Below are 21,027 nucleotides of genomic sequence, written 5' to 3' on the forward strand. Positions count from 1 at the left end.
CTGACCCGCGTCAAATGTAAAGGCTCCTGATGTACTGCTCGTGGTCCCTGGTGTCACCGATGTGGCCGGCCTAGAGCCGCCATCACTGATGCTGATAGAAGTTACGCTTGTAGTTGGAGGGCTGCTCGCAGATGTACCCGGGCCCATTGTCGAGGATGAAGGGGTCGTGCTCTGTTGGCATGGGGCACTTCCCGCAGCGCATGACGTGACGAAGACTGTACCTGTAGATGTAGTCGTGGTGGTGAAAATAACATATGATGTGCTCACGGTCTGAGAATTTGAAGTCAATAATAGTGTGCTTGTCGTTGTGATTACACCTGAACTGGCTGTGGTCGAGGTAGGCACCGGATCCACGGTTGGCGGTTGGGTTGGCTCTCCAGAGAACGATGGCTCTGGCTCTGGCTGGCTTAAAGTCAGCCTTGGATACGAAGAGCGTTCGCTTTCGTGAGAACTTACTGTTGCAAAAATCTCTCCATCGGGGCCAAGGATCAACAGAGCTGAGTTCTCGACACCTATATTGTTTTTCAGTCAGCGTGAGTTCAAGGCACCTCCATCACCTTGGCGAAGTGATACAAGCAACCTCGCAATTCTGCCTCCCGAAACGTTGTGCCTATGTACCGACTGCGACCTGCAGAAAGCCCAGTATGCTTACCTCCTTCTTCAGACGCAATTCCAACCGAAGTTACTTCGCTGAACTGGGTGCAGACAGTATCCGCCGTAGCATATGCACCATTGAAAGTGACCGCTAAGCAGGCCCCCGCGCCATTCTGGCGATTGTAATTGACACACTCTTCGATACAGGAGCCCAAGTCGGTGGTGTCCGTAGTTTGAGCAAGGATAACTCCATCATAGGTGTTGGAGCACTGTAATTGCCAGGTGTAGTTTCGCGCAGTGACGTAGAAATATCCGTCATACAGGGTGCAGTCCGGGTCGGTCGTCAGTGGAGGGGAAGATTGTCGCGATAGTAACTACTAACTGTCAGTAAAAGTTAACTCTAACATGTGCAGAGGCTTTCTAACCTTCACAGCAGTCCCTTGAGCATGATCGCGTTTCGCAGGAGCGTGTAATAGCCTTCCCAATCCATGCGCTGGCAGACCGTCGTGTCTCCTTGCGCCGTCTCCCGCATGTATAGCTGGTGCCACAACCAGAAAGGACAAAAATATCGTCGACAGCATTGTATGCATCTTCACTTAGTTTTGGGCGTAGAGGAGGAGTAAGGTCTCGCTCGACGAGGTAAATGAGGTGTTGTTTTGGCCGCACGGTCCCTTGGAAGTATTCGATGTTAGCACTGGAATGTGGCTCGACATCGTCTCCCTACCCTTCCTGCTGCCTGCCAGCATACTGAAGTCCTCCTATCTCAAGGCTCATCATAGCCATAGTTCGCAGATACAATAATCTGGGTCAAAAACTGAGTAAGAAAATTGTGTGCGCTTGACGGCATGTCCCGTTTTGCAAGTCTGCTCTGCAGTCACCTCCCGCCCTCAAAGTTATCTCGCGGGAATTGACCGTCGCGATATGGGTTTAGTACACATGGTTTATTCATTTATTTCAGCTGGTAAAACAAAGCTAAAATGCTTCGAAAGGCGAGCGTGCTACAGTGACAGAACGAGTTTAAGTATGAGCAATTGCTGAGTTCGGGGAGAGTGACAAATGAGTGTTGAGGCTGATCGCCTGTAGCTATTCAAGTATTGTTAATCCTCCTTTCCTACGAGTTCTCGAGAACTTGTGGACCGTCTTTCTGAGTAAAGATGTCCAATCATACAAACGACCAAGGCCCTTGACACCGCGGTAGACCACGGGCCCCCTCCATAACAGTCGAGCCACGGCTCAATTTTCCATCTCGAATGTGAGAAGAGTCCCACTCCACGGTGTGTCGAAACCTGTTTTGAGCCAAGTTCACTTCATACTCATCGCAAAGTCTCGCCTGTCCACGAGGCACCCCAATCGAAGTGTATGTTGTCAGATAAAGAGGCAATGAGATTCAGCCCACCAGCCCCGAGGCAATATCGACTCGACCGGCTTCCACCTCTTGACCTAGTGCCGATTTGCTGAGTTTGAAGTGCCGTCGTTCTCGGTTCGGCTGTCCCAGTATCTCTTCACCGCCTTCCTTGCAGTCTCGTTCTGGAATTCGGAACGTGCTCGAGAGTGGTTGAACACAGCAAATTCGAGTTCGTCCATGATGTACGTTTCTGGAAGAGATTGGATACGACCCCAGAGCTGGCGGAGAAAGGTTTCTAGTATCTGGAGGATTTGTGGATCCAACTCGTCTGTTTCGCTGTTCTGAGCGATCTGTAGCGCCTGACGAACGGTCATGGTAGGTGTCCGGGACATCGTTGATGATGGTACGCAGTCATGTGAACCATGAATTTTGGGATATATAAACCTGTACTTGTGGTCTCCGTTAACGTCTTGAGGATAAGGGTGGCATCGGCTCAGGAAGCATCTCCAGGTTTCGAGCACAGGTCCAAGGTCGACGGCTTTTAAGCTGAGTCAGAGCCTCACAGAAGTGCAGCCCTTGGAGGGTTGGGCGCAAGCAAGGACTGAAGATGGATGGTCGCACAGAGTGGAATATACTCCTTTGGTTGACAGACATCAAGGGAGCGCCCCACAAGTGCAATGTGACAGAACCTGTCTCATAGGTGCTGTCTAATAGGCTAGAGAAGCATAGCTGAGGGGGGGAGGCGAGTCGAATGTGTTCATGCAACGTGAAGAACTACCACTCGATCCCCAGGGAGGGGAGGAACAGCATGGCTTGGTGTTGCCCCGAGCGATCTTCAGCAGAGTCCGCCAGACACGGCCAGAGCACGCATTGGGGCACGTAGCGGCGGCTTATTTACAAAGAATGAAATGCTTTCGAGATGACAGATCCCACGCGACCTGAGATGGCCTTTATCTTGTCAGCAAAGTTCACTTCCTCGCCGCGATAGGCGGTCAAGCCCCCGTCACTCTCCAGGTGGATTTGCGTTGGGATTGAGTTTTCGGATTTAAACTTCGCGAGCTGCGAGCAGAAACACCGGGGCAGCGATGGAGCAGCGCGGCGTGACGGAGGAGAGGAGACTCGTTGGCCCAAGAAATGCAAGAGTCTTGAGCCCCGTGGGCGGCATGTTTGACAGAGCCAACGGCTTTGCGACATTTTGGTAGCGAAGAGCCAGAAAGCTAGTATCGACTCTCGGATCATGCTGCAAACCTCAAGACACGCAGCAGCGTCAACAGGTGCTGGACTGTACAAGTCGACTGGATTGTGGCACCGGGTGAATTCCGACCACCATTAGAACTCTATCAAGGCGCTCAGCTTTGGCGCCTGTGAGCCATCAAAACTTACCTTGTCACAAACTTTGGGATACGGGGTGTGAGGATCGGAATGGGAACGGTGTACACGTGTGCCGGGGATGCTAGATCGCTGCTCCCACTGGCTCTACGCCCTGTTTGGGCCGAAACACACAAAACCCTTTCGCACATCTGGCATGGCCACTCGGAAGCTCCATGCCATCGGGCGTGACTCACGCAGTTCGAGGGATATCATAGGGTCGAGGGCCGCGGGCACGTTGCAAAACGGTCAATAGACCGAGTCGGTGATATTACAAACACCACAAACGTATCACACAAAGCTAATGCGCGCAGCTTATTTGGGGGGTACATACCGAAGATCGATCATGCCTCGACAATCTGTTTCCCTTGGTCGACAATACTGTCAGCCACGGGATCATGAAGTGATTCGAAAATGTTCCGATGTAGCACGAAAGCTGCTCTTCTCTCCACCATCATCGAGATTTGTCAAATGCCAACTGACACAGGAAGACACGATGTCCAGATCAGAAGAAGCTCCTGATTGGCATGATACGGTATGGGCACCATGGCTGGAGCGGGCCGACCAGGGTGCATTTCGACGAAAGATTAGACACAATGAGCTTCACATTGGGGATGCCTGTGCGAGCCCGGGTACTGCATGACAATGGTCAACGGTTCGAACGTGAGGACGAATAGCGGCGAGGTAAGGCTTGTCACCCCACACGCTACGCTGAGCACCTGTGACCTCTGCTGGCAGACGCGAGGATGCTACGCCGCCGATCCCCATCCCTAGGATGCGTCTCAAAAGATTTATGCATGTGGCACAGAACATGACTGGGCGGCTCGCCCGGCTACCGAATTGTGGAAGTTGAATGGCATGCGAAGACATCAGCCGGACACCGACTGGGATGCATCTCTGTTCTGATGGGCGCGGTCTGGATACGCGATTGCGACAAGGTATTTGTCTCCTTAGGGTCCAAGTGGCACAGCTGAGCGATCACGTCTCGGAAAAGCTCTCGACTGCTCTCCTATGATGCCACACTTCACAAGTAGCATCTGGCTATCTACTGCCGGCCCAGGCCAGGCCAGTCCAGTAAAGACATCCTGCTCTGGCGGATACACGCCAACTTCGATGCCATTTCGGATACTCATGGCGGAATTGGAAAACCGGATCCCCTCGAGATCAACGGTATTGCCACTATATAGACCCCCGGAATTTTGTCATATGACAAACGACTCAGTCAATGGATTCCGCAAGAATGCCCACCCACTAAGCTTTTACAGCCCAATCGAAGGTTTACATTGCGAAGCCAATCATAATCCATGGCGAGGGAGAATCACCAACGAATCTTCCTGCTCGAGTCCATGGATGATGTAGTGGGCAACGAGAAGATTTTCTGGTGCGGTTAGCCGATTGGAGGGTGAGCACTGGTGGGTACTGGGATAGTCGACACCTCGACCTAGAAACCCTGTGGACAATTCCTCGGCGCACTTCTTTCTGCGAGGCGTGGAGGACGGACACGACTCGGGGCGCAAAGGAAACAGGAGTTTGTGCAGACGGGCTAACGCGGATGTCGGGACTTCTGTAGCTATCCACGGAAGCTACGAACACAGCCACGATGGCGCTCTATTTATACGAGCTGGGAGGTCGGTGACGAACTGCAAGAACGTGCGCTCCGGCACGCCAACCGACGAAGATCAGAGGCATGGACCTCTCCCATTCGCCATCTGTAGCAGGTGGGCACTGGGAAAAGTGAGCTCACCGTGGGGCGCCCTCGACATGGTGTCTGCCTAGGGGAAAGCCGGGTGTCTGTCGGTTCCTCCAGAGCTGCTCAGACACGGACCAACTACTTATTTGGCTCGAGGTTCGGTGACTATCGATCTCGTAAAGAGGCCTTGGTAAGAGCCTTTAGTCCATGGGCCAAAGCCGAAGTCACTTGCTAGCTGGCACAGGCAGACAGGCAGGCAGGCGAGGGTTGGTTGGTTGTTGCCATAACTGGTCAATGTACCGAGTAGGTAAGAAGTATTCATCGTTGCCGTCTTCCCAAGAACTAAGTTAGCTCGCCAGGCTATCAAGGGGGCCTAGGAGGGAGAGGCTGACGCATCTGCAACTACGAGTGCTCGTACAATGCCACGTCCCTTTTTCTGCTTCCATCACCCACGAACCATTGGACAGCAACCTCCTGCCTCATTGGACTTATGCGGCTCAAGGTGCGCCTGTAGATGCGGGGGCCCTTCTTTTTCTCATGCTATTCAACTTGAGTTTCTTCTAATTTGAGCTACAGACCAACTAGTCGTCCAGAATTCAGTCCTCAATTCGCCGGCCGACATTCCCTCGACGTCGAGCTGTCACGCATTCTTCTCTCCTGCACCTGGGTTCGACAACCTTGGGACGTCACTCCACCTTCACCAGCTCCGATCGTCGCTTTTTGCCCTTGACACTTTAGTCGCTCTCCTCCTTCACAGGCTGCCCGTTATAGCCGGTGTCAAAGCTTAACAGTGGAGCATAGTTTTGATGCTGGGTCTGACCTGGCTGTCGTGTTGTGTGTGGAATATGTCGGATCCCGCATGAAAGCAAGCAAGGTGCGAGTCCCATCTGAAAAGACTCTGAAAGACTCTGAAAGTGGATCAAATATTGGTGTACTTCTCTGGTGGAAATTGTCGAATCACATAACCTTGAAGTTGGACCTACATCTCCCTAACAGGTCTCCCCCTCTCCAGATACCTGCTGCTGCTCTATTCATTCTGTTTGTTGGAAACTCGAACCATGGCTGCATAGGCTCTGTGGATTGCTGTTACTGTCAACGCATTGGGCTGAACCTTTACGGGCTCAACACGAGTGCCTTTTTTCGCCGAGACCACTAGGCAGCTGAACGAAGCCCGGCTTTCCTGTGACCATCTAAGATGATCCATGTCTGTGCTCAGAGACGCTTGAAAAGAAGGTTTGTGATTAGGGCCAAATGACGGTCGAGGGGATGCGACCTGTCCCATGATCTAACCTTGCAAATGCATTTTTGCTCCTAGCTAGTCTGGAGTTACATATGGCCGTTTCCAGTTTCCCGCATAACTTGCTGGTCTGTCTGAAAAATGCCATCAGATAGCTCTGCGTGTTGCGGGACGATAATCCACAACCTCAGCTCCAAGAGCCTACCTACAACTCGCAGTGGTGGGGAGCTGAAGCTTGCTTGCCGCTTAGCCGGTTCCACGCCTGGTTCCCCTATGAATGCTTTGATCGAGGGCCAAGATCGACGTTGACTGCTGACTCCTTGATTATGAATATGCATCCCAATCGATATGCACAAGAGTGAAAAGCACTGGCATTTGTGAGCCGCACAGCGAGAGAGGCAAGGCTGATATACCTTCCTTTTTTTTTCCTCCAGCAGGACTTCCACGGAGCCAAACGCACGGAGCCAAACGTCTGAACCGCTCTAGTTATCCCACAGGATTTCCACTTGGTATTTACGGGTGATACCTCGTACTATGGACTCGCCATAGCAGATACTAGTGGGGGATGTACCTATCGCAACATTTGAACGTCTCGGACTAAATGCGAGATCTTGCACGACCTGGGATTGAAATGTCGGCAACTGTCCGAAGACAAGCTTAAAGATTATTAGAATAGTTCCCTAGCCTCATCAGATATCTCTGACGAGAGATCTAATCTACGAAGGCTTCAACTCCCATGCTTCTCCAATAAGACAGGGTGCTTGTCCTATACCTCTCCCAGCACAATGTCAACTGCGACTGGTGGATCGAAGGTACGATCATATAATCCTCTTTCATACTGTCCAGGCCAGACTATTAGACTCCCAGTATCACATGTTTTGACTGTCGAATTCGGCTGCTTGTCATTCCCTTGGTGTACCGACTTTTCGCTAAGCAACCCAACTTCGCCGCTTTCCCGTAGGGAAACGGACGTGCTCGTTAGTGAGGTTCTCGCTCCTCTGCCACAAGCCGTACCCCTTTTTATGACGAATCGATGCTTGAACGGTGGTTGGCGCAAGCCGTCCTGAGAGGCTGGCGACCATTGATCTCGATGCGCTCTAATATTGGTAGTCAGCGTAGCTCGCGAAAGGGTTGAACTTAGCAAATATTCTCGACCGCACCGACAATGTCATCCCCAATCTTGGATTTCATTGTCCTGAGGGGGCGCCAGTACGTGCAATGCACCTTCAAATTGCTCATACACAAGCAAGTTGATATCTGTAACCATAGTCTGCCGTTGGAAAAAGGATATCTTACACTTATTTCCCATCCACCATGCTGGATGAACCTGGTCTCACTGAATCGTTTTGCGGTTTCCGTCAAAACTTTGCCTTACAGATCGCCTAGCAACATGTTTATTCCGTATAGACCACTTGATGTATTGCGTCCAACATGATTCCAGCCGTTTTGTATTTTCTCTCTTCAGATCGTAGCTGAGTCGATAGATATAGCAGCCAACGAAGGCCACCTAGGAACTCACATCATCATTGTTGCCATTGCCAATATCTTATAGATTGAGAAAGACATGAAATCTGGAGGTCTGCTACACAGTGTGCCATCTACTCTGCAGACATGAGGGGACATTGATCAGGGGAATCACTGCCTATTGTGCGTACCCAGTCTATGAGAAGGGTGATCATTTCGACGCCAAATCGGTCTGTTTCGTGGTTTCACAGGACCACATCCGGCGCTTGGCGGCTGTCTGGATTTGACACCATCCTTTTCGCAAAGATGCAACTCTGAATTAATTCAAGGGGAATATTTACACAATTCTGACTTGAAGGCGTACACAGGGTGGAATGCGAAGGTGAAAATTCCCCAAAGCGATGAATACTGCGCCGGACATATGGAGCTACGGCGATCCGGACAGTCAGAATGCGCATCTCGTTTCTCGGAAATCTCGAGATTACCGCGCGACTCGATCTCGACTTCAAGACAGAGTCAGTGACCTGAGTGACACTTTATCTTGGCGAACTCTCGACCGTGAGCTCGGAGCGGTCTTCTTCTGGGCGAAACTTGCGCTTCGAGTTCCAGATCTGCCGCCGACTTCGACCCAACTGTGCTCCTATCAAAGAACACAAGATGGTGTACTATTTCAAGTCGTCGGCAGTCGATCCCCCGGCGTTTATTTACGTTGGGAAAGACAAGGTTGAGAGTGTGCATTGCGTCAAATAACCAAGCATCTGAGATGTCTGACCGCGAAAACAGATGAAGATCTAATCAAGTTCGGCTGGGATGAGGATGTTTGGTGAGGCTTCCCACCTGCATGGCAGTAATAGACCAAGACTTACTCTAACTAGGGTACCACTATCGCTTCCAGTCGGACTCGCACACGGCTCGCTGATGCTGGATAGTTTCACGTTGACAACCTCTCGAGTGCCCATGTCTACCTGAGATTAAAACCTGGTGAATCGTGGACGTCGATTCCGCAAGCATTGCTTGAAGACTGTGCGCAACTAACCAAAGCAAATTCGATTGAAGGTAGGCAAGGATGTCACAGCCGCACACCGATATCGGCGATCGGTTGACTATCTCCTCTAGGCAATAAGAAAGACAATATTACCGTCATCTACACGCCTTGGTCGAATCTGCGAAAGGACGCCTCCATGGCTACAGGTCAAGTCTCCTTCCACGACCCAAAGATGGTGAAGAAGATCCATGTACCAGTAAGGCAAAACCCGATCGTCAACAGACTAAACAAGACTCGCGAAGAGCGGTTCCCAGACCTGAGGGCGGAGAGGGAGGCAGACCAAAGGGAGAAACGCAAGGTCGAGAGGATAGCGCGGGAACAGCAAAAGGCGAAAGATCGAGAGGAGAGACAGCACCGGGAAGAGTTGAGGTGGCAGAAGGACCATGCGTACGATGACATGATGAAGGAGGAGAATATGGTGAGCAACCAAGACAGAGATCCGAACTTCTTTGAAGACGACTTTATGTAGAGAATGGCTGGGGGGGGGGGGGCAGCTTGCCACGTGGAGAATGAGGCTGAGCATGAAACAGCCGACGACTTGGAGCGAGAAGCTTTTGGCATCCCCGGATCATTTCATTTCCACCAAACACCAAAACTCAATGGACCTAACCCATGTTGATCTGGATCCCCTTTTCGCATCAGCTGTGTATTATATTACTCCCCTTATGCATGCATGTTGAGACTGTCTTTATCGGAGTGTTCGGGTAGATCTCTCTTTGTACGACACGCATACGGGGGCGCGCCCACTTTCCACCTGGCTGCCTGACCTCATACACCCTCACCTCCCACTACCCTCACTTTCTGCGCACTTCAGCGACCCTGCGAGCATTTTCAAGCGACTGTCCGCTCCTCTCTACCGCCATATACTCGTGCTTGTTCTTCTATGGCGTCTACTGAGGCGCCTCCTAGGCCTCACGGTAAGTGTTGGCTTACCGCGCCTCCCACAGTTCTAACCTGACCCAACCAGACCGACATGGCCGCCGACGACCGTTCACCACCTGGATGCGCCGCCTCGCGAATCTCAAGACTCTTCATACCGACTCGAACGCCGAGACTGGCGCAAGCTCACGGCGCTATGCAACCCTCCCTATGACCATCAAGTCCAAGAAAGGCAACATTGCGAAGAACAATCCCTATCTTCTCTCCTCGCGCATCAGCGAGCCTCACAGTCACAGCAATACCACAAATGGCCATCTGTCGTTCTCCACGCACATGACCTCCTCCCAACGATCTCGACACAGTTCTCTATCCCAGTCTCACAGCAAACACTCGGTTTCCATCTCCCACGACAGCCAGACGGGCGGCAATAAATCGCGAGCGCCCACCTTGGCCACACAAGCAGAAACGGCTCTGTCAGATGCAGCGCCTTCAGGAGTCGGAACAAGTGCGACAGTAGCTACAAAGACCGATGGCGGGAGAGACAGCACGTTTTCCTCCCCTGCGCCGTCGATCAGATCCATGGCAACAACCCTGACCACCGTCCAATCGATTGCCGCCCCATCACACACCACCAACAACAACAACTACAACAACCCCGGCGGGACCCCCATGCTCACCCATACTTCGACTGCGGCAAGCAACCCCGTCTACTATGGCGGGCAACCAGCGACCGCAGTCCCAGCGCATCTTGCTCCCCACTCGCACCCGACAACCTACCACTCTGCAATAGCCAACAACGTGCTCACCGACGACGCCTCCATCCTCACCCTGGCATCTTCCTCCAAACGCCGACGACGCAATTCGGTCGACACCAATGCGTCGATCAAAGCACTCGCCCCGGCGTCCATGTTCGGAGGAAGCCGCGAGTCTCTGCCGTTGTCAGTGCTGTCCGGCACGGTCATTCACCCTAGCGCTGCGGCAGACACGGCGTCTCTTCGCGGGGATGCGGCGCATAACACACGCTCAAACTTGAACGCCGAACGGTCCAGCCTGATCTCGGCCAGCGGAGTGACGGCCCCGGCCTTGGCCAGCGAGCGGAATAGTTACATCGGGAGCAAATACGGCGGCGACACCGCGAGCGTGAGGAGCAATCTCCTGGGCGCGAGTGCGGGCCATGGGCGCAACGACAGTCTGAGCGGGAGCATAGGCGGCCACCGCGAGAAGGAGCGCGACAAGGAAAAGGAAAAAGAGAGGGACCGCGGCATGGAAAAGGTGGGGGAATCAGAGAATGAGAACGGGAATGTCCCCGGGATGGTCACCGCGCCGACGAGTCCACTGGTTGACGGGCCACGCGATGGCGCAGGCGAAACCGTGTATACGTCTGCCTCCGCGGTGGAGGAAGAGGCCGGGGCCGGGGCCGGAGCCGGAGTCGGAGCCCTGGAGAAGGAGAACGACAAGACGCCATCGTCGTTGGACGAGAATTGAGAGGGTCGGATGAGTTACGGTGCACGATTCGCATTTTGGGTTTGGGAGGGGGGCCAAGAGGACGACGCGAGAGATCGAGCGAGGATGAACAGTCAAAATGACGGATTGCTTCATGGGTTGATATTGATACGGGAATATGATTATGCGTGGAGTCCAGGGCTGTGATGCGGTGCAGATAGAACATGATACCCCCCCTGCATGCGAGCTGTCGAGACAATAATTGCATGACACGTCCGTTTGAATGTTGCAAACCCCCACCCTTTGACGTGCCGTTCGCAGAGTGACATTGTTGACAGTCCAGCCAGGCCATCCATCATGTCCAGCCTTGAACTGTTATCGTCAACCTAGTTCGGGCCAGGATGGATCAAATATTACGGAGTACGGAGCTCTTGTAATGGGGGGCATGAATGCATTGCTTTAACGTTCTATACACAGGGCAGGCCTATATAAACTCAGATTAAAGGGCAGGCGTGGCGGGCGGGCAGTCGATGCCCTTTTTGTGTGTACAGAGGAGCTCTAAAACCGGGACTGGACTTTGCTCTGCACGTCCTGGACGGCCCAGTCGGAGAACTGCTTCTGGCTGACCGTCCGGCGGACCTGCTCGGTCGTGAAGCCCTTGGCCTCGGTGGCCGGGTTGTATCCCAGACCGTTGATCCTGCCGACTTGCTCGTCCGAGACGGGCGTGGCGGCCTTGCCGTCGGCGCGCTTGTAGACGGTCACCACGACGGCGCCGCCCAGGCCCAGGTTGTGTTGCAGGCAGTATTTGGTGTCCTTGACCAGGCGGTTGTTGGCCCAGCCTCGGAGGTGCCATGTCAGCTCGGCGCATTGGGCGAGACCGGTGGCTCCTGTTCGACGTGGTTAGCATTTTGGGAGGATTGATGTCGAAGTGGAAGGGGGGGTATAAGTACCTAGAGGGTGGCCCTTGGAAATGAGACCTCCCGAAGGGTTGATGACATATTTGCCGCCATAGGTGATGTCGCCGTTCCTGACAAGCTCATGGGCCTTGCCCTTGGGACACAGTCCCAGAGCATCAATCACGCACATCTCATTGGCGCTGAAGCAATCGTGGACCTCCACAATCTGGACGTCGTTGGGAGTAATACCGGCCTCATCCAGGGCGCGTTTGCCGGCGAAAACGGACATTTGATACCCGACAAGGTCGATGCTGGAGCGGTTGAAGAGGTCTGGAGAGTCGGTGGCGAGTTGCTGGCCGGCGATCAAGACGGCTTGTGACTTAAGGTGAGGTCGCTTGTCGAGGAAGTCTTGGGAGACGACAACCACGGCGGCGCCGCCATCCGAGGTTGGGCAGCATTGGAGTTTTGTCAAGGGAGGGTGGATCATGGGAGACTTCATGATCTGTTCTAGTGTGTATTCATCCTTGAACTGGGAGTATGGGTTCCTCTTGCTATGCTCGTGGTTGACACGGGCGATCTCGGCAAAGTCTTCTGCCTTCGCACCGTACTTTTCCATATACTCGCGACCGGCGTTGCCAAAGAGCTGAGCAGCGCCCGGAGCATTTGTAACTCCACGAGTGGCTTTCATCATAGCGTTGGTGGTGGAGGTAGGGTTCTCGCGGTCGTTGAAGTATGCTTGTAAGCTGCCGGGGGACATTTTCTCGAAACCGACGACGAGGACGCAGTCGGCTGCACCGTAGGCGATGGCTTGTCTGGCCATGTTCAGACCCGTCGAGCCCGTCGAGCAGTTGTTGTTCACATTGTATATGGGGATCTGGGTCATGCCGAATTGATAGAAGACGCGCTGACCGCAGGTGGAATCGCCGTAGCAGTAGCATGCGACGCCCTGGTCGACATCGTCGTAGTTGATCTGGGCATCCAGCATGGCTTTGATGCCCGCCTCGAACCCAAGCTCATGGTAGTCGACTTTGCCGCGTGGCTTGATGAATTTGGTCATGCCAACGCCTAGCACGTAGGCGGGAGCTGGCTTGCGAGGCATTGTGTCTGGTCGTGTGTGAGGAGACGGTGGAGGTGGCAACGGCGATCTGGAGCAGAAGGGTCTGGGGAAAAGCTGGGGGCGCAGACGACGGGTTGACGCTTGGAAGGCTGGATGACTCTGGTGAGTGGTGCAGGGACAACCAGGGGGAAGGAAGAGAGAGAGGTAATCGAGTAAGATATAGATTCAATGTTTTGTGATCGAAAAAAGATACTCCGTACTCCTGGTGAGATGGCTGCTATAGCCTCGTTTCGTCTTCGGCATCTCTTGATAAAGGGACCTCGGCAGTAATGCCGTGGACCGACAGGGCGCAGGATTGCGGGGTCCGAGTTGCCCCCCTGCAAGTAGTCGACCAGGCTTAGGTGGCGTTCAGGTGGGAGGCACCCCCCAATCTGGACCTGCCTGCCTAGAGTCAGTACCTAGGCACTCACAGGTCAGTACTCCGTAGATAGGTACCAAGGGACAAAGGCGCGGAATGGGGGGACAGAGCAGATACCTAGTGCCTCTCGCTACATATTCCCGGGCGGAGTACTCCTCCAGCGGAGGTGATACTCGGTGCTTCCTCGCTGCCTTTTCTCCCCTCTGCCTCTGTGCATCTTGTGTGGGTTCTTGGCTCACCGTCTCTCTGTCCCTGCGTCCTGCCCTGGACATCCCCCTCATTTCTTTAACTCTTTCTTGCTTGCATGCAACAAATCCACGCTATCCCCTTCGCTCGCAGCGCCAGAGCACATCAAACTCATCTCCTTTGGCTTGACACACGGTAATGCATGGTGTGATTGGAAACGGTCAATCGACATGCGAATCATGGCCGCCCGAATGACGAACCAAGCATCAGCCCAAAAGCCCAGGGATGCCTAACGGGTCCAATTAGGCGAGGCCTGAACAGCATTCGACGTCACGCTCTGGCCCTGGCGCGGGCGGATTGGTCCACACACTGGGCGACACCCCCACCCGCCGTCTCGTCCCCAATAGCAGCCCACGGCGAGATGCATTCATTCCTTACCAAAACGCCCACACTGCCAGTCCACATCCTGGTGCGGCCAGGCTCATTGCACATGGTATTCTCATTCTTGCTCGGCCCTTGATGCTCTAGAACTGCTTCGTTCTCCTCTTTCTTCTCTCTTGTGCAAACGTTCTTACCTCCTGACACATCTTCGCGACCTCGACAATCCGCTTCTACCTCGTCTGAACCACCGGCTCTTCGATCCTGGGCAGTGAGGTCAACATCTTGGTCTGCCCCTCTAAGATCGCCGTCTGCAGCATCGTCAGCTTCCCACAGTCGCCCCCCTGAACTCACAAAGACCAAACCCTGCTCTGTCTGTTCAATTGACAAAGGACCTACCTCCTGTCGGCTGTCACAGCACGCCATTTCCCTCCTGAACGCTTCGGTGCCGTTTCCAGGAAGTGGTCTTGTGCTCTGACAGAAACCGTCCCCCCGTCGGTGTTCTTGCGAGGGAGAAAGAGTTCGAACAACGCTGGGCCTGTGATGGAGTGTGGAACGCAGAGGGATCTTCTCAGTCACGCCGATTGAGAGATCTATCTTGCGTTCCATCGGGTTCTGCAGCCCACTGTGCGTATTTGCGAGCAGGAGTCGGACATTGGTGAAAATTATATTGTGCTCCCCGGCGCCCCGCGACCGACAGGAAAAGTCACACGCACGTCGACTTTTCTGCCCGTCCTGTGGTCAGTAAACGACCACTATCGCCGGGGCGATGAATCATGCCAGCAAAACCACAGACGACACCTCGCCTCTTGTCCACGATCCAACTTCAAAACTTCCGTCCAAATCTTCGCAACCCCCCATAGCTATGGCTTCCCAACCGAAGTTGGACACCGGCTGGAGCTCGACCGATACTCGAATCTACTACACCAAGAAGTACAGACAGGTTCTCTCGTCCGCTCCCGCGTGCGCCTTTGCCGTGGTCGCAGGGGTGAGTGGCCTGAAATCGCCCTCATGGGACCGACCGTTTGACAAGTTTCCAGGCTCCTCTTGAAAATGTCAAAGTTCGAATGCAATCGTAAGCAAAGCGACTTGACCTGGACAGTAGCCATGCTAATTGCGATTAGGCGTCATTTCGCCCATGCCTTGGAAGCTACCAAATACACTTACCGCACTGAAGGCATTCGTGGGTTCTGGGCTGGTAGGCGCAAGATCCACGAGCAAGAGAAGGCAAAAACTGATCTCCTCAGGCACATTCAACCCGCTAGTCTCCATCACCTTCTCCCGAGCCCTCGGTTTCTCCATCTATCGGAAAGCAAAGTACACCTTTGACGGCTGGATCGAGGCGGCCACCGGTCGATCTCCTCTTCAACATGTCAACAAACCAGGCACTTATCCGGACATCTACACCATGACATGCTTTACTGGAGCGGGAATGGTCTCGGGTGCCGTCACCGCCGTCGCTTTGAGTATGCTTTTCCCTCCGGAGAGCCTTGAGATGAGACAGACTCTAACACTTTTGCAGCTCCGGTCGAACTCATCAAGAATGCCACGCAAACATCAGTCCTCATGGCGTCTCAAGTTGACCACACCTCGGCGACACCAACGCCTGCGGGCGCCAAGAACGTCGGCCGGGTCAGCTCCTGGACGTCCATGAAACGAATCATCGCCCGACAGGGTCCTCTGGGCCTCTGGACCGGATTCCGATTGCATTTGATTCGAGATGTCATTGGCAGCGGCATCTATTTCGGGGTCTATGAGACGACGAAGCAATCACTCAACTCATACTATGGGGCTGAGAAGGCTAACTCTGCGGGGGCAATTGCGATGGCGGGAGCTATCTGTGGCGTTGGTGCATGGGTTGTGGTATGTTGCTTGTTATTCGGCTTTCTCTGTCTTCTTGTATTCTGACGCGCTGCTTTTAGACCTATCCGCTTGACACGATGAAGACCCGCGCACAGAATAACCTCGTGGGCTCTTCCCTTCCCTCTTCCACCTCCAATCAGAGTCTCGGCGCGGCCATTGAATCAACCGCCAAATCGGCTCTCCACCGGGTCCCCAGCAAATGGAAGGGGGTGGAGATGATCATCTTGCGTTCGTCGCTTCAGAACATGATCCAAATGTCGTTTTTCGAGCAGGCGAAGGTGTGGATTGACAAGCTGGAGTTCTCCGATGGCAGCAGAACGCTGCCGGAGGTCGAGAGACATTTTGGGAGAGATAGCAAGATTGTCCACAAGAATGATAAGTTGTGATGGGTGGACGCTTGGACAGCAAATTGACAGGATAGTGAACGCTTCTGCGGCCTGTTTTTGGGCCAGCAAATGAAAGAAAATGCACACCTGATGAGACCGGCCCGTTCCTTGTGTCGAAACTCCGTCTCCCTCACGGTCTTTACAGACTACCCGCCACCCTCGTGTTCTCTGTGCTTTGATATGAGATCGTGGCTTCCAGGGTTGCAATCACCTCAGTCCGCTTGCTGAGCCCAAGCTACGTGCCAGTCTGAACATTGTGGCTTTGAGATCAACCAGGAGGGGATTCTCGTCTACCAACTCCATCATCTGCTATCGTGGAACGAGTATGGTGAGTGCTTTCATCCCAGCATGGACGATTCACCCTCGAGCGGCAATCCAGTCCATCCACCCTACGTCTCTAGACGCGTATGTAGCTCTCTGGCGAGCTGAAGATCTCCAGGTACGTGTGAAGTCCCAAATTGTGTCTGAGGCGAGTCAAAGGGCAGGCAATACGTCTCCGGGTAATGTAGGTTCGAACTCACTCGAAACTCGATTTGCAGTCCCCTGTTTGCGACTGAGCGAAACGACAAGACCACCATCTAGACAGACGCATGGAGGGAACAGACGTTGCGGTTGCAGGCAAGTTCGCGTGCATTGTTCCTGGAGAGCCTGGAGTCGTTATCGTTTATTTGTGCCGCTCTCTCTCTCGTCGCCGACACTGACAATTTTACCCTAGACTCGTCCTCTCACCTACCGCGACGAGTCCAGTGAGACAGCCCTCCACACGACCTCCCTTTCCTCGAGCGATGGATAGACGGGCTCTCTACATCACGCACTCTTGTCCATCAGGCTGACAGCACACACACGCACACATCCCGGGACACCGTCTCGGTGATTAGCACCGTTGATTTATCATCATCGTCCCTCCTCGTCGTCGACGTATCCTCTGCGACCCGCTGCCCATGGACTTTCTTACAATATCAGTGATGTGCCAAACGGACGAACTCGCTCGAGGACGAGGACGAGGACGGGGTGGATAGTCAGTCAGACGCCTCAAGGCGAGGAGCCGAGCTGATGGATCAACGTGGTGAAAGACGTCTAAGGGTCGGCGATTGCATGTTTGTTTCATGCCGGGTTGGGGCCCTGCGAAAGTTCGATACGGAAGCTTGGACTGTGGATTTGGGTCGAAGGTACTGATTTGAGTGAGTGCTGGGATACCCAGTCACTCGGACATTCGGCGTCGATGAAGCAAGAATGAGCGCCGGGGCCGACCCAGCTTATGTAGCTATCTCTTCTTGGGAACATGCGCGACAGAGAGAGAGAGAGAGAGAGATGGAGATATTAGGACCCTTGGGCGTCAACGCCTGAGGCAGATACGACGTGTACAGGGTGACAGGGTACACCTACCCTACCCTACCCACCCTGGATCTATTTCCTCCCTGCGCCGGCGATCGGTTTCTATTCATCGCCAGTCTGGTTCCGAGTCCCAATGGCACACCACAGGGGGAACAGGGAACAATAGACAGACACAGACGGCGTCGGCGTCCAACGGCATCTAGCATCTGACCGAAAAGAGCCACAAGCCCAATATAAGGCCCCTGGCCGCCCCTTTCCTTCTTTGCTCCCCTCCCCCCGGATTTCCAATCATGCTCTGCCAAAGGCTGGATGATGATTAATTCTGTGTGGCCGGCAATGCATTTCCGTGTGAGCGACCCATCCATGTCCAGCCGGCACCGTCTGATTCGGGTATCGAAGCCGATAGGGATGAGAATTTCCACGGCGCCAGGAACAAAAGGGCGAGAGAGCAAGGAGGGAAAAGAGCCGACCCGGGGCGGCGGGGGGAAGAAAGGAAAAAAAAAATTACACCAACAAACGAAGAACGACGGCGACGTCGACGGACGAAATCTGGAACTACCACGGAGGACTGGCTGGTATTGACCAATTTGACATGGACGACCCCCCCCCCTATGACGGATGCGAGGGGGGAAAGACACAAAGAGAGGACAGAGATTTCATCCGCTTCGGCATATGCAATGCAAATGCAATACCCACGCCGGTTTCAGTTTCAGCGTCAGTTGTCAGTTGTCAGTTGTCAGCGTCAGTGGAGCCTGAATCATGACGTGACGACGACGACGGAGACGGAGACGAAGACCTAGGTTCTCGGGGTGCCAACTACCTGGCCGTTGTGCAATCTCTGTGTGCGGTGTCCCATTACAAAGACACGATACAGAAAGTTGCCCTCGTCTTTTTTTTTTCCTTCTGGGCCATGGAGCATTCTCGAAGAGGGGCTAAAGGTGTTCTGAACAACTGGTTCGCTCGGGCTTGTCTTAGTCGGGCACATAAACTTTGTGAATAACATCTATATATATATATATGTATATACATCACACTAGGTATAGATCTAATGCATCTCCAGTTACGTCTATATAAGTACCTGTTCCCCCCCCCCCCCCCCTTCTCCGTTTGCCAGACGAGTCGCAATAGACAAGATATTCGATCCTCTCCTCAGGCATAGAAGAAACGAGTTACAATAGACAAAGGGAGGGCCACACGATTCACCCCTTCTCTCAAGCCGATTCAGTCAACCTCTCTCCTTATTATCCCCAAGGCACAAGGCACACGACACGCGCTCGCAACAGCACCATGGGCGCCGACAACAGGTTCCCGTCCGAGATCAAGGACGCGTCGCCGCTGGGCCGGCCGCTGAAGTTCGAGTTCAGCGGCAAGACGGCGCCGAACCGCTTCCTCAAGGCCGCCATGACGGAGCGTCTCTCGTCGTGGGACCCCGTCAACAAGGAGAACCGGGGCGTGCCGTCCCAGCAACTCATTCGCGTCTATCAGAGATGGGGCGAGGGCGGGCTCGGGGTCATTTTGACGGGGAATATCATGATCGACTATCAGAGCTTGGAGGCCCGTATGTGGTTTTTCTTGGGGAAGACTTCATCCATTACCGAGGCTAACATCCTCTTCCAGCTGGTAACCCAATCATTCCGCCACAAGCACCCTTCCAAGGAGCCCGCTTCGATGCCTTCAAGGAGCTCGCGACCCAGGCCAAAGCACACGGAAGTCTGGTCGTCGGCCAGGTCAGCCATCCAGGCCGCCAGGTCGAACAGAGACTCCAGCCTGATCCCGTCTCTGCCAGTGATGTTCAGCTGGAAGGAGAAGTGATGGGAATGAGATTCGCGAAGCCCCACGCAGCCTCACACGAAGAGATCAAGGACATCATCAACCGTTTCACCCACGCTGCCGAGTATCTGGCCAAGGCTGGCTACGATGGCATCCAGCTCCGTAAGTTCTCTAATCCCTGACGTGCAGCTATTGCCAATGGCAAGTCTTCTGTGTGCTAATCACCCGCTTAGATGGCGCTCATGGCTACCTCTTGGCCCAATTCCTCAGTCAGACAACCAACAAGCGAACCGACCAATACGGTGGCTCTCTGCAAAACCGTGCCCGGCTCATCCTCGAGATCGCCCAGTCCATTCGCCAGAAGCTGCCCGCATCGTCAGGCTTCGTCCTGGGAATCAAGATCAACTCGGTCGAATTCCAAGAGGGCGGATTCACTGCCGACGAAGCCAGAGAACTCTGCGTCCTACTCGAGCAGAACGAGTTCGATTTCGTGGAGCTTTCGGGCGGTACATATCAGTCCCTAGCGTTTGTCCACAAGAGGGAATCGACCAAGAAGCGGGAGGCGTTTTTCCTCGAGTTTGCCGACAAGATCGCTCCGGGGTTGAAGAAAACAAAGACGTATGTGACCGGCGGCTTCAAAACCCTGGATGGAATGGTCAACGCTCTGAAGAGTGTCGACGGCGTCGGACTTGGTCGCCCTGTGTGCCAGGAGTTCCACATGGGCAAGGACCTGCTGGAGGGCAAGATCTCGGCTGCCATCAACCAGAAGGTCGACCAAGATAACTTTGGCCTCACCAACGTCATTGCCGGCTCCCAGATCAGGCAGGTCGGCAAAGACCAGGAGCCGATCGACATGTCGGTGCAAGAGAACGTCGAAGCCTTCCTGAAAGACATGGGTGCCTGGGCTCAGAAGATGGGCTCAGGTGATGCCGCCAACTATGGATACGTCGACATCGAGTCTGCCCAAGCAAGGCCGTACGGCGCTTCTGCAGCAGCTTAGAGTGAGTCGGCCGTCGAGTTTACAGGAGTGGAGTGGGGTTTCCGGTTCAGCTGCGAATGTGTCGATAGACAACTAGACCGATAGACTCTCTCGGCCATGCTGAACTTATCGTAGATCACCGCGAAGACTGACGGGGTATTGTATCAGATCTTTTGCTTCTCTTTCTCCTTCTCCCTGCTCTTCTCTGCCTCGTTTTCTATGACCAGAATGCTTCCGGCGATCGCGATCCCGATACAGGTCACTGCCATGAGACTTATCCCGCCCGTGTTGGGCCTGAACTTGCCCTCTTGTATATGGCGCAGAGTCGAGAAGTACCGCAGCGTTCCGTGGCCGACGCACAGGCTCCCGCTCGCGACGAGGACCCCCGCGGCAATCTTGGTTCTTGAGTCAGACAAGTGAAGCAACGTCGGCGATAGCGCCGCAAGGGCTTCCACTTTCTCGAGCGCCACACCCAGAGCAATGAATCCGAGGCCGGTTCGGGCCCAAGCGAGGAAGGTTCTCTCGGAGGCAAGGAGATCGCGAGCCACAGAGCCGGTGTTGGGGAGGGGATTCACCCTGATGTAACGGGTAAGTCGAGACAGCATCTCCAGTCGCGGGAAGCCCTAGACTTCTTGGAATCGGTGTAACATCAATTTTCCTGAGGGTTCCTGGCTTGCTGGCAAGTATCATTTCA

The 21,027-nt window shown here is 54.0% G+C and overlaps 7 protein-coding genes across 8 annotated transcripts; 4 read left to right on the forward strand and 3 right to left on the reverse strand.

Moving 5' to 3' along the window:
- Positions 1-82: 82 nt before the first annotated feature.
- On the reverse strand, positions 83-2,331 carry PV07_02182 (uncharacterized protein; the record flags this gene model as incomplete). Its single annotated transcript, XM_016388774.1, has 5 exons — positions 83-270; positions 324-402; positions 457-512; positions 653-968; positions 2,101-2,331. 5 exons carry the CDS (start codon positions 2,329-2,331, stop codon positions 83-85), a joined length of 870 nt encoding a protein of 289 aa, XP_016255702.1.
- Positions 2,332-8,355: 6,024 nt separating this feature from the next.
- PV07_02183 (uncharacterized protein) lies at positions 8,356-9,212 on the forward strand (the record flags this gene model as incomplete). Its single annotated transcript, XM_016388775.1, has 4 exons — positions 8,356-8,428; positions 8,482-8,516; positions 8,628-8,754; positions 8,815-9,212. 4 exons carry the CDS (start codon positions 8,356-8,358, stop codon positions 9,210-9,212), a joined length of 633 nt encoding a protein of 210 aa, XP_016255703.1.
- Positions 9,213-9,221: 9 nt separating this feature from the next.
- PV07_02184 (uncharacterized protein) lies at positions 9,222-11,343 on the forward strand. The gene is made up of 2 exons (XM_016388776.1): positions 9,222-9,660; positions 9,711-11,343. The coding sequence occupies exons 1-2, from the start codon at positions 9,627-9,629 to the stop codon at positions 11,105-11,107; spliced, it is 1,431 nt and encodes a 476-aa protein (XP_016255704.1). The 5' UTR covers positions 9,222-9,626; the 3' UTR covers positions 11,108-11,343.
- Positions 11,344-11,441: 98 nt separating this feature from the next.
- PV07_02185 (uncharacterized protein) lies at positions 11,442-13,711 on the reverse strand. Its single transcript, XM_016388777.1, has 3 exons — positions 13,554-13,711; positions 12,016-13,476; positions 11,442-11,952 (listed from the first exon to the last, which is right to left on the reverse strand). The coding sequence occupies exons 2-3, from the start codon at positions 13,058-13,060 to the stop codon at positions 11,624-11,626; spliced, it is 1,374 nt and encodes a 457-aa protein (XP_016255705.1). The 5' UTR covers positions 13,061-13,476; positions 13,554-13,711; the 3' UTR covers positions 11,442-11,623.
- A 355-nt stretch (positions 13,712-14,066) lies between these two features.
- On the forward strand, positions 14,067-16,340 carry PV07_02186. 2 transcript variants are annotated; one of them, XM_016388778.1, is made up of 6 exons: positions 14,067-14,988; positions 15,041-15,075; positions 15,125-15,198; positions 15,248-15,466; positions 15,523-15,863; positions 15,923-16,340. In XM_016388778.1, exons 1-6 carry the CDS (start codon positions 14,770-14,772, stop codon positions 16,247-16,249), a joined length of 1,215 nt encoding a protein of 404 aa, XP_016255706.1. In that variant the 5' UTR covers positions 14,067-14,769; the 3' UTR covers positions 16,250-16,340. The 2 variants fall into 2 exon arrangements, with proteins under 2 accessions (XP_016255706.1, XP_016255707.1); XM_016388779.1 differs by having other exon boundaries at positions 14,067-15,075.
- A 2,355-nt stretch (positions 16,341-18,695) lies between these two features.
- Positions 18,696-20,551, forward strand: PV07_02187 (uncharacterized protein). Its single transcript, XM_016388780.1, has 3 exons — positions 18,696-19,142; positions 19,202-19,516; positions 19,588-20,551. Exons 1-3 carry the CDS (start codon positions 18,872-18,874, stop codon positions 20,352-20,354), a joined length of 1,353 nt encoding a protein of 450 aa, XP_016255708.1. The 5' UTR covers positions 18,696-18,871; the 3' UTR covers positions 20,355-20,551.
- PV07_02188 (uncharacterized protein) lies at positions 18,950-21,010 on the reverse strand. Its single transcript, XM_016388781.1, has one exon. It carries the CDS (start codon positions 20,936-20,938, stop codon positions 20,498-20,500), a length of 441 nt encoding a protein of 146 aa, XP_016255709.1. The 5' UTR covers positions 20,939-21,010; the 3' UTR covers positions 18,950-20,497.
- Between the last annotated feature and the right edge of the window lie 17 nt (positions 21,011-21,027).

Source organism: Cladophialophora immunda (assembly GCF_000835495.1).
Source record: "Cladophialophora immunda strain CBS 83496 unplaced genomic scaffold supercont1.1, whole genome shotgun sequence".
Lineage (NCBI taxonomy): Eukaryota > Fungi > Ascomycota > Eurotiomycetes > Chaetothyriales > Herpotrichiellaceae > Cladophialophora > Cladophialophora immunda.

What these genes read in the sequence shown, in the direction of transcription:
- PV07_02184 (XM_016388776.1), top strand. Translation starts at nt 9,627, where the DNA reads ATGGCGTCTACTGAGGCGCCTCCTAGGCCTCACG. An exon ending in GGCGCCTCCTAGGCCTCACG is followed by an intron (nt 9,661 to 9,710) that starts GTAAGTGTTGGC and finishes TGACCCAACCAG; the next exon opens with ACCGACATGGCCGCCGACGA.
- PV07_02185 (XM_016388777.1), bottom strand. Translation starts at nt 13,060, where the DNA reads ATGCCTCGCAAGCCAGCTCCCGCCTACGTGCTAGGCGTTGGCATGACC. An exon ending in TTCCAAGGGCCACCCTCTAG is followed by an intron (nt 11,953 to 12,015) that starts GTACTTATACCC and finishes CACGTCGAACAG; the next exon opens with GAGCCACCGGTCTCGCCCAA.
- PV07_02186 (XM_016388778.1), top strand. Translation starts at nt 14,770, where the DNA reads ATGAATCATGCCAGCAAAACCACAGACGACACCTCGCCTCTTGTCCAC. An exon ending in CCTTTGCCGTGGTCGCAGGG is followed by an intron (nt 14,989 to 15,040) that starts GTGAGTGGCCTG and finishes ACAAGTTTCCAG; the next exon opens with GCTCCTCTTGAAAATGTCAA. An exon ending in GTCAAAGTTCGAATGCAATC is followed by an intron (nt 15,076 to 15,124) that starts GTAAGCAAAGCG and finishes AATTGCGATTAG; the next exon opens with GCGTCATTTCGCCCATGCCT.
- PV07_02187 (XM_016388780.1), top strand. Translation starts at nt 18,872, where the DNA reads ATGGGCGCCGACAACAGGTTCCCGTCCGAGATCAAGGACGCGTCGCCG. An exon ending in CTATCAGAGCTTGGAGGCCC is followed by an intron (nt 19,143 to 19,201) that starts GTATGTGGTTTT and finishes ATCCTCTTCCAG; the next exon opens with CTGGTAACCCAATCATTCCG. An exon ending in CTACGATGGCATCCAGCTCC is followed by an intron (nt 19,517 to 19,587) that starts GTAAGTTCTCTA and finishes TCACCCGCTTAG; the next exon opens with ATGGCGCTCATGGCTACCTC.
- PV07_02188 (XM_016388781.1), bottom strand. Translation starts at nt 20,938, where the DNA reads ATGCTGTCTCGACTTACCCGTTACATCAGGGTGAATCCCCTCCCCAAC.